This window comes from Electrona antarctica, assembly GCF_951216825.1.
Source record: "Electrona antarctica genome assembly, chromosome: 17".
Lineage (NCBI taxonomy): Eukaryota > Metazoa > Chordata > Actinopteri > Myctophiformes > Myctophidae > Electrona > Electrona antarctica.
The window spans coordinates 39,382,826-39,394,198 of NC_136798.1; the positions used below are offsets into that span (position 1 = coordinate 39,382,826).

An 11,373-nucleotide genomic window follows, 5' to 3' on the forward strand; every position below is an offset into this window, starting at 1 on the left:
CTCTGTGTCTGTCTGCCTTCATTCAGTGTCTTAACGAGCAGCAATGGGAAGTTACTTAAATACATTTTACTTTCATACATTTTGATTTCCGGCCGATCTACAAGCTTGGCCGATCTATAAGCTCGTAATGTACACATTGTGACCTTGTATTGTAGATTGGCTATTTTCAAAAGATTTTTATATAGATTTGAAAACTTGTGAAATGGGACATTCTGCATAATGAGTACTTTCTACTTTGGTTCTGTAAGCACATATAGATACCTGCAATTTTACTCAAGCCTATTATTATTCCGGAATGTCACGTGTAACAGAGTATTTCTAAATTGCAGTATTGATACTTTTACTTAATTGAGAAATCTGAGTACTTTAATTGAGAAATCTGAGTACTTTATCCACCACTAAAGTGGTTAAGTACAATTTCAAGGTGGCAGTGTCTCGAGAGGTAGAGGGGCCGCTTGGGGGTCTGGTGTTTGTCAAAGTGTCCTTGAGCAAGACATTGATGTACTTTTTATCCCACTGCAATTATTTGACAGCTTTAGTTACTGGTACAATTTACAATTTAGGCATTTTGCAGACTCTCTTAATCCAGAGCGATTTACATTAAGCAAGAACAAAAAGCATGGGAATACATCACATATATAAAACATTTATCAAGAAACATGCGTAAGCTAAGAACGTAGCTAGAACATATCTATATAATGACACTATACATATATGCTGTACATATATACTATGAAGTGCTATGACTACATACAATGCAATTATTGTGCTGTCTACATAACATGCTGTAAGTCTGTATCAAATGCTATCTAAGCTATCTACTGGTAGATTTAAACTATTCCAAATTCCATTAATAATTTAAATGTAAAACAGTGCATGATTAATGGTCAATATGTTTAGTCATAACGGGATACTGTAGGCCTATATGATTCTGAAATGAGCGTTCGGCATAATGAATACTTTACTGGTGGCTGTTTTCCATCGCTGTTAATTGGGGTAGGGTTAGGGTTATGTCTTAGGGTTATGTCTTAGGGTTATGTCATAAGCAAAGTGGTCAAATAGTATGTTCACAAATGGCCGAAGTGTAAAGCAGGGCATAAATATTGTATGAAACATCACATGTAGTGTCAGAAATCCAACGGCGGGCAGGAGTGGATAAAACACTTCCTCCTATGCTGCTTCATCTTATTAAAGTAATACTGTTTATTTACTATCGTATGAGGGATACACTATGCATTAGCCTTTTCACATGTCTGCCTTGTTTAGAATCTACGGTGTAGAAATGTTCAGCAGAACATGTACTGCTAGGTTATTGTGACATGATAATAGCTATATGTCACTCATACGACTCCTGACTTTCCACCTGGTGTCTCTGGCCACAGTCAGCTGCTGACTACAGACCTGCAGTACTTTTACTTTTCACCACACTTTCTTTTATTTATTTTTTTAAAGATATTTTTTTGCGGCTTACGCCTTTATTGGTTTTTTGAAGGGACAGACAGTAGGCTGACAGGAAACGGGAGAGAGATGGGCTCGGGAGTCGAACCCGCGGCACACTGCGACTGGATTACCAGTCGGGTGCCCAGACGGTTACGCCACCGCCTGGGCCTCACCACACTTTCTTCATGATATAATAGTTAATAGATGTTGGTAAAGAAAAGTCTTGCGTGCTTCAGCCAGCCGAAGGTAGAAGGGCTTGTCGGTGCTCAACAGGAAGCACTTGCATCAGAGAAAATGATAAATGGGGACAACTTGCAACAGAGAAAAATAATAATACCTGGGCACTTCATGAGAGAGACTACCCGAATATAATATACTGGCGCACTCTTGGTCTGCATGTGTTTTATTGTTTTGCAGGGGTAACATGACATTTCCACTTTTGTCTCCCTCAGAGTCGAAACAGGGTTAATAGTTAATAAAGTTAATAGATATAGATGAATGGATTATTACTTTTATAGATGTTATCTATGATTATTATATCCATATACAATCATTGCTGTAAAATACAGAGGCACATATATTGTGGTTTAATTGATGAATCTACATCTTTGTGGCACCACGACCCATGATGGACTTCTTAGTGTTTCTCTCGGGTTTCAACAGGATTATATAACACTTTGGTCCAAACAGTGCCACTAAAATGCCAAAACTAGATGCTAAAATAGCAAACACCTCCACTACATCTGCATATTTGCCTGGAGAGCTGATGTATGCTGGGATGAAGGCTATCCACACGGCACAGAAGATCAACATGCTGAAAGTGATTAGCTTGGCTTCATTGAAGTTGTCTGGAAGATTCCTTGCCATGAATGCTAGGACAAAGCTGAGCAGAGCCAGTAAACCAATATAACCTAGTAGCACTGCAAAACCAACTGTGGATCCCACGTCACACTCATAGACTATCTTATCACTGTGGTATTGTTTGTTTTTACGAGGAGTTGGTGAGGCAGACACAAGCCAGGCTATGCAGATTATTGCCTGGATGGAAGTAAGAGTCAGAACTGTTCCTCTCTGCTGCATAGCACCGAAAAACCTCATAATGTCTGCACCCCCAGGCTTGGAGGCCTTGAACACAGCCAGCACCACCATGGTCTTTACCAGGATACACGAGACACACAGCACAAAGCTGATCCCAAACACTGCATGCCTCAGCTGACATGTCCAGAGTCTGGGCCGACCAATGAACAGAAGTGAGCACAAGAAGCATAGTTTGAGTGACATCAAAAGTTGGAAGCTGAGTTCTGAGTTGTTGGCGCGTACCATGGGTGTGTCTCGGTGATTGACGAAGATTCCCAGGACAATGGCACAGATGAGGGTGCCTAGCAATGAGATGGTTGTCAAGGAGATACCCAGGGGCTCATGGTAGGACAGGAACTCCATGCTCTTAGGGACACACTGTTCACGCTGAGCATTGGACCAGAAGTCCTCTGGACAGCTGGTGCACTCTGTTGAATCTAATGGGGCAAGGTAGGTGGCAAAGGGAAATACAGGTACAGTATCAGCCTAAAGATAAGCTATACTGTAGATAGGCCTGGTTACATGATTGACACCTACCAGTCTCATTGCTGATCTCTCCCTCAGAACAAGCAATGCAGTCAAAGCAACAGACAGGTTGTCCTTTCCTTCTGGCCAGACGGGTTCCAGGGGAACAGCTCTCACTGCACACTGACCGAGGAGGCTACGGAGTTAAGAAACAACTGCTCATTTACAGTCTAAACGTCCAAATTAAATTACATTCACACCATGAGCTCAACATTAGGTATTTTAGAAAGCCAAAGTGACCTTTTTGGTTTCAAAGTTCCAGAAGATTCCGTCTTCATCAATGATGAGTTCTTCACCTATGGACGGTAACTTCTTATACACACCGACATTCTGAACCTTTACACTTCCATCAGGGAGCCACGCCAAGTTCATGACATCACAGATTGGTAAGGCATCACTGTTCTCACCAAATAATACTTGATCACCATATGATGTGGTGAAGTTGACCTTTTCCAGGTAATACACGAGCTAGAAATGGTGATGGTGAACATGATAAAAAGAGAGACTTGGATAGAACTGCACAGTGATGACATCACCAGTGGAGGAAGCTGCTGCCCCTATACACTGTATTGTCAGGACTTTAACCCATTCAGGCCTGACGTCGAAAAAAAAAAAAAAAAACGTTTTCTAAATCATGACAATTTTCGGAAAGATTTGAGGCACATTTTAACGATTTTTCAAAAATAGCAGATCTACAAGTTCATAGCGCGCCACTCGGTGGCGCGCTATGAGCTTGTAGATCTGCTATTTTTCAATAGCTAAATTATAACATAATGTTTAAAACGCTAACGCTAACGTGACATGGATGCGTTCCAGGTCTCAATGGATTAATGTAAAATATTGGCCTATAAATTATTGTAAATGTCTAGCATTAAAATCAGGGGAATATTCTGTGTCCCTGCACGGAATATGTATGCCCCATAAGAATTCGTTTGCATATCACTATAAGAAAAGTATTAATACAGCTTCATCTCAGTAATGCCAATCTTCCAAGCTTTATACCAATGTCATTCATTCATTAATATCACACCTGCCATGGCTGTATTGACTGCAAACTGGCACAGCTGTCCCCAATGAAAGGCCCTCTTCCTGGCACACATTGCATCATGTCATGGAGGGCGTGGGCCACAGCATACACACCCTTGTAGACATTGTACTCTGGCCTGAGGTTGGACACGTCCAACAGGGTGGTTTCTGCTGTTCCTAGGTCCTCTTGTCCAGTACACAGCCTTCCACCAACATCCACCCACTCTGACGGAAGGGGTGCAAATTTACACTGAAATGTGTGCTCCCAAAACTGCCTCACCTGAGGAAACAAAATGAACACTACTCAAACAGAAATGTAATACCTTGTGAATATCTAATTACTGAGGTCAGGTTGAAATTGTAGATTAAAAGTCACACCTGTGTGAACTGAGCGGTGCAACTATACATTTATTGTTATACTGTACTCTACTACTACTGTGCTTTGCACTGCATTGTAGTGTACTGTGCCGGGGTCCCCGGAACATCCAGACCCGGAGTTACCATGTGGGGGTCCCCGGAACATCCAGACCCGCAGGAAACACGGCCAGGGGGCCTGTCCGGTTCCGGCGAGCCGCCCCGCGTCCGAAACGGTCGAGAAATGACAGACTTACCATGTGGGGGTCCCCGGGGTGTCCCCGGAACATCCAGAGCCCCTGGAACGGCCCAGGGTTCGTACTGTAGTGTACTCTGTGGCTACTTTACTCTGTGCTGTACTGTACTGGCCACTTTAGGTGTTGCAGCTTTCTGTGCTCGGACATACAGACAGACAGACACAGAGACAGACATACAGACGGACGGACACACATAGCCCCGTAATGGAGTGGAGGCACCGCTCAAAAACTAACAAAATGTATCGTGCAGACATCTGAACACATCAGCGGATGCAGTGAGTTTCCCTGCAACCAAGACTATTATGATGAATGCTGTGTCAGCAAAGCTCACAGTATCATCAACGATCACAGTCACCCCAAACCAGGGATTATTTCAGAATGATGCCACATGGAAAGTGGCTCCACACTCACAATACCACTGGCAGTAGACTGCTAAAGAGATTCTTCCCCAGGACAATAATACACAAACGAGCGAGCCAAAGTAAAGCCTGAGGAACACCCCTGGCTAAGGGCCCTAAGGTGCCACGCCTAGTCCCAAACATGCCACACACACTGTTCAGAGGTCCGGCATGAGAATAGTAACACAAGGTGTCCAGTCAAGGTGCACAAAGGATTACAAGCGCTTGGCAAAAACACTGTTCAGGCATCTAGCATACTAAAGCATACTAGGAGTGAAGCATTGTTATATGTGTGTCATAATGAGGTGTCACGATGTATTGTTGGGATATTAAAACATGATTGTCGTAACCTTATACAGTAATGCAATATATTTAATAAAGTATAATACTATACGTGTATTTTTTGATGGGGAAAGTTATACGATGTTATACTGTTATACAGTTATACTGTATGGTGTGTGTGATATGAAATGTGAGCGTACCACAGTATAATCACTAATCATGTCTTCCATATATATCCATATTCCATCATATTCAAGGGCTTTTGGAGAGAAATTATACAGACTCCAGCCACTTCCAGTTTAGAGCACTGCAGAGGGGAGGTGTGTCTGTGTGTGTGTGTGTGTGTGTGTGTGTGTGTGTGTGTGTGCGTGCGTGCGTGTGTGCATGCGTGCGTGCGTGCGCGTGCGTGTGCGTGCGTGTCCAGAAGATGCTTGCTAATGTGACTGTACATATGCATAAAGGCAATTATGTTTCTGCATGTCTAAAAGGCCTATCTAAGATAGCATCAAAGCCAAAGAGTTTTACAACTGAACTGACCCTCCTATATTATTTAGTTTGAGCTGTTGTTAATAACTAGGCTACACTTGGTTGGTAAAGTCCAGATCACATCAATATGAGTTAGCGGAATTTATGCAGTATTTATATATTATATTTGCTATTAGTGTCTATCTGTCCTCTCAAACAGTCAGTGAGGAGTCTGAGGACTTATATTCTTGTTTTATTCATTATAGTTGTCAATATCACTGTATCACCTATACTGCTACAATATCCGGTGGCAGGTGCCAAACTGAAGTATTTATGTTGTACCTGTACACATTGTGTAACAATAACGTTGACACCAAACAAAAGACTCACTATGCTATTCTCATGGCTGTTGTCAGGGTCATTGTCAGGGTGCATTTTCAACAAGAAGTCCTTGAGGCCTGGTATCTCTCCACGACGGACTGCAATACCCAGGGTGCCTCTCAGGTACGGCATGTAGCGAGGAGTCTGGAGCTCTGGGTGTTCTATGAAGCTCGTATCGACTATCCACTGCAGACCCGTCACCTTCTGCTTTACCACCTGCGTCAATGTGTAAATAATTATATGCTAATTACTGAGCATTTACTTTGACGCAAGACTGATTGTTTGATTGTGTTGCAATCAAACAAAATGCTTTGCAATTACATAGCAACCTTATTTTATATGAAAGGATGGCTTTACTTTTCATCTCACTTTTGAAAACCAAAGCCTTTCCTTAGATTCGATTACGTTAAGTTACCTTGCAGACTTGGTTATCTCAAGTATGTCTTTCAATTATGTATATGTGCATGTCCGTCTATGTATGCTTTGGTTGTAGTGGCTTATATTGTTTTGTTTTCCCAATGATTTTAATTGATTGTTGTGCATGTAAAGCACTTTGTAAACACTGTTTTTTAAAAGCACCTCATAAATAAATGTTATAATTATTGTTATTATTATTATTATTACTTCAATATCACTCATTTCTGATGCCTTTATAATTATGAGTTCCTATACATTAACATGGATTGTAACGCGAACCTCGTCCATGAGTTTTACCATATGGATTCCATATGCTATTACGACGACGACGCGTGCTGTGGACGTCTTCATCACAGAGACAATCCTCTGTGTTTGGGCTGGGTCGTTGTCCCAGGGCAGAGCCACCGCGTACGCCAGGCAACCCAAACCAGACCGGGCCAGCTCAGACTGGCAGATGTGGGCCGCGTCGCGGCCGTAGGAATCATCTGTGAACAACAGTCCTGCCCAGCTCCACTCGAACCGTCTCATAATCTGGAGCATAGCTAGCACCTGATTGGATAAAGAATGGAGAGGGACAATTAACTTTTGGGCGGGAAGCCCATTTGGTGTTTTAAGCATTATGTTATACTTTAGCTATTGAAAATTAGCAGATCTACAAGCTCATAGCGCGGCACCGAGTGCCGCGCTACGAGCTTGTAGGTCTGCTATTTTTGAAAAATCTTGAAAATGTCGCGCAAATCTTTGAATATATATTCTTTCACAGCGAACGTGTTTAACTCAAATCTTTGCTTCTGAGGGGTTCCTGGAACAACATATTATCAGATGCGGGCTGGGGGCCAATTACATATAATTTTTGGGGTCCTTGACATGAAATATTTTAAATGTCGACGTCAGGCCTAAATGGGTTAAGTGCTTAGACTAAATTATTCACATAGTGGTACATCCTTGACCTTTGGCAAATGAATCTAAATCAGTGAATCTCCCTACACTGATTCCACAATGTAAAGGTGTAATAATTCTCTTTTATGATGCTGTGAATAGAGACCATATGCAGTAGGCTCCAGCAGTAATATCCACAATCATATTAGAGGTGATGTGATATATCAATCACAGTACTTAGAAGTTCACCTGGATGGCATTACTCATGACTGTTCTAAAGAAGGAAGGGTGCTGATTCCGGTCACTCAGACAGGAGCACATGGCATAGGAGCTGATCTGAAAAAGACACACAACATGTGACTCTTGTTTTATACAGAGACGGTCATGGCGACAAGACTAACTGTTCAGGAGAGGAGAAAAACTGATTCGTTTTTTTTTTCTTTTTATCCAAAATGAGTTAATAGCACAGGTAGACTCGATCTTCACATACTAGAGCATGTCTGAAATAAATGTCAGAGCTGAAATCATGTAATCATCATCATGTAATCATGTAAATATGAAATAAATGCTTAAACATGTAGCTAGGTTTAATGTTAGAGACCACAGAAGTGAACCTTTCAGGTCTGTTTTCTCAACTCGCTGTTTTATGCAAGACATTACTCTATAAGCCATATCTCCAAAACCGCTGGGTCAAACTGAACAACCGATATGTCAATTTGAAGCTATGATTCCCTGCTTTAACATGACATGAAAAAAACGAGAAAAAAAAATCAATGACTTAGCATCGGTCAGAAACGGTCACAAATGTTCTGCAATGTACATCTTCTTTGTTTTCTTTCTTTCTTATGTATTTATTTATTTATATTTGTTTTACAAATGTCGGCCTGCAAGCAAAGCATGTGATAGGACTGACAAGGCTGTCTCCTCGACCTGTTAGTCTGCTCAACATCACTCACCTAGATGAACCCCTGCTCTGCTAAACGCTACACTCACTGTACCAAATAAAGAAATACACACATTATCGACTGGCTTGTGTAATATAATTGTGCCTCTCTCTCTCTCTCTCTCTCGCTCTAACAGCAACAGTTGAGTGTGAAATTGTAACCTTTGATTGATTAATTTGGCAATTAATTAGCATGCTTGAATAAACAATCAGATTTTATATGAAATGTCAATGACACAAATCTTTTGTTTGTTTGTTTATTTATTGATATTGTTTTTGTTTTGACAAAATATTTTCACAAAATATCACTTACCCTACCTTTAACAGTGTTGTTTATTATGTATGGATCACAGTGATTCATGCAATAAGGTTTAATATTACAATGTTATAAATATGTATAACATTCTGAACATTGCGCCAGCTAGCGTACTCCACCACCTCAATCACACAGACACTCTGCATGTGACCACTCAGAGCCATGTCAGAGCCACCAAATGTTTGTCAACTACCTTTTTTCACTGACAAAAAACAAATGGAAACTAAATGATGATGACTAAAACACACTAGAGATGGTAAAAGGGTGTCCAACTCACCATGGGCACTCTGTACAAACCTAACACACTAGAGATGGTAAAAGGGTGTCCAACTCACCATGGGCACTCTGTACAAACCTAACACACTAGAGATGGTAAAAGGGTGTCCAACTCACCATGGGCACGCTGTACAAACCTAACACACTAGAGATGGTAAAAGGGTGTCCAACTCACCATGGGCACTCTGTACAAACCTAACACACTAGAGATGGTAAAAGGGTGTCCAACTCACCATGGGCACTCTGTACAAACCTAACACACTAGAGATGGTAAAAGGGTGTCCAACTCACCATGGGCACTCTGTACAAACCTAACACACTAGAGATGGTAAAAGGGTGTCCAACTCACCATGGGCACGCTGTACAAACCTAACACACTAGAGATGGTAAAAGGGTGTCCAACTCACCATGGGCACTCTGTACAAACCTAACACACTAGAGATGGTAAAAGGGTGTCCAACTCACCATGGGCACTCTGTACAAATCTAACACACTAGAGATGGTAAACGGGTGTCCAACTCACCATGGGCACTCTGTACAAACCTAACACACTAGAGATGGTAAAAGGGTGTCCAACTCACCATGGGCACTCTGTACAAACCTAACACACTAGAGATGGTAAAAGGGTGTCCAACTCACCATGGGCACTCTGTACAAACCTAACACACTAGAGATGGCAATAGACTGCGCCGAGGTGCCACCGCCCCCGATGCCGAGCACAGGAGGGGCCCCGGCGCAGCTCTCAGCCAATGGAAACCGCTCCTCTCTCCCACTGACCAATGACAACGCTGCGCGGAATGCAACGGCAAGCGAGTAACAGGTGTCATAGACGATATACCCCAGAGTCACGTTGGGCAGCAGGCGGGGGTTTCCGTTGATCTCAGCAATGGCAAAAGCCAAGGTCTGGGCCCGTCTGAGCGCGTCAATGAAGAAACTAACACACACAAAGGTTAAATATATATATTTATAAAGACATAATTCACATAATTCTACATTCATTCAAACTCCTAAATCTTAACTCTGACTGCAGGGGAGGGAGTCTGGTAGATATACTGTAGGTTATTGAGTCTAATGATCCTGATATATATAATATTTCTAATGAAAAAGAAAATGGACAATCAAAATATGTTGGACATATTACATTTGGGTGTGGTGTCACTTAATATTGATATGGTATAGTAATGGCAACATTGACTATCAAGAAAATAAAAAACATGGCACTTGGTTGCCGATCCCTACCCTGCCATACAGTACAGTACATCAAAACTACAGTAGGTCCCGGCCGTTCTCTTGCTTGCTAAGTGTCTTTGTCATACTCACCCATGGCAAACGGGGTCCTGTTGCTCGGCGGTGAAGGACAGATCGGGGAACACAGAGGAGAGGTGGATGTCAAACACGGCACCCAGAACCAAGTCTCCGGGCTTGTACATTCTGTTGGGATTAAACGGTGCCTGCAACTCGCAAGAAGACGAGGAGGACGAGGTAGTAGAGGAAGGAGAGAGGAAAGAGAACAACAACATGACGTACACATACGGGTTTGAAAGCCGGTGTATAATGTCTAGAGAGGCCCTCATCATGACTGTCCTCTGTCTAACTAACACACCCCCCTCTTCTCTAGATACCATTGTCCACTTGTTCAGTTTTATACACAGTGCCGTGCCATCTCATGCCACCTCGTAACATTACGTAATCTATTACAACACCCATCGGAGCAGAGGTAGACGTAAAGGCGGGGCTTAACGTACATTATTTTAGATATTTTCATTTTCATTGACTTGTTTATTTGGGAGGGAAAGCGTGCATTAATGGACAATACATTTAAAGGAGTAGTTCACCCCAAAAAAAATTCATGTGTTCTATCAATTACCATAAATCCTTTAATAGACAGTCACCCAGGCTTGTATTTAGTTATTTTACTGAAAGGAGGCATATATAGCTAAGAGAGAGGCCTACTATAATATATTTCTATTTTTCAAACAGATCATAATGAATAAAACCACACTTTGTGTGAGTTTGAACCCAGTAAAATGTACTGCGTTCATTTCTTGAAACCAATTAGTACTGTATGAAATATTAAACAGTGCAGTTACAGCTGGTCACTATATGCAAGAGTGTACATGTTATGTTACCAAGAAGATCCTGTATGATGAAATTGGTACTGTGGGAACCAACACATAGGCATCGATCAAGAGGACGTCCCACATTAACATAAATTTGATGTACTCGAGAAAGACGCAGGAGCGCAAAGTACCAACAAACTGGCCAGATGTATATGGAGAACCGGGATGACTGGAAGCTAAGCTGGAGGGCTCGTCTGAGGACGACCTAGAAAGACTC

At 42.0% G+C, this 11,373-nt stretch overlaps 1 protein-coding gene across 1 annotated transcript; it reads right to left on the minus strand.

Moving 5' to 3' along the window:
• Positions 1-2,040: 2,040 nt before the first annotated feature.
• On the minus strand, positions 2,041-10,466 carry LOC306941113 (extracellular calcium-sensing receptor-like; the record flags this gene model as incomplete). Its single annotated transcript, XM_079526428.1, has 8 exons — positions 2,041-2,954; positions 3,055-3,178; positions 4,073-4,293; positions 6,313-6,421; positions 6,920-7,171; positions 7,751-7,837; positions 9,676-9,949; positions 10,357-10,466. 8 exons carry the CDS (start codon positions 10,464-10,466, stop codon positions 2,041-2,043), a joined length of 2,091 nt encoding a protein of 696 aa, XP_079382554.1.
• Positions 10,467-11,373: the final 907 nt, after the last annotated feature.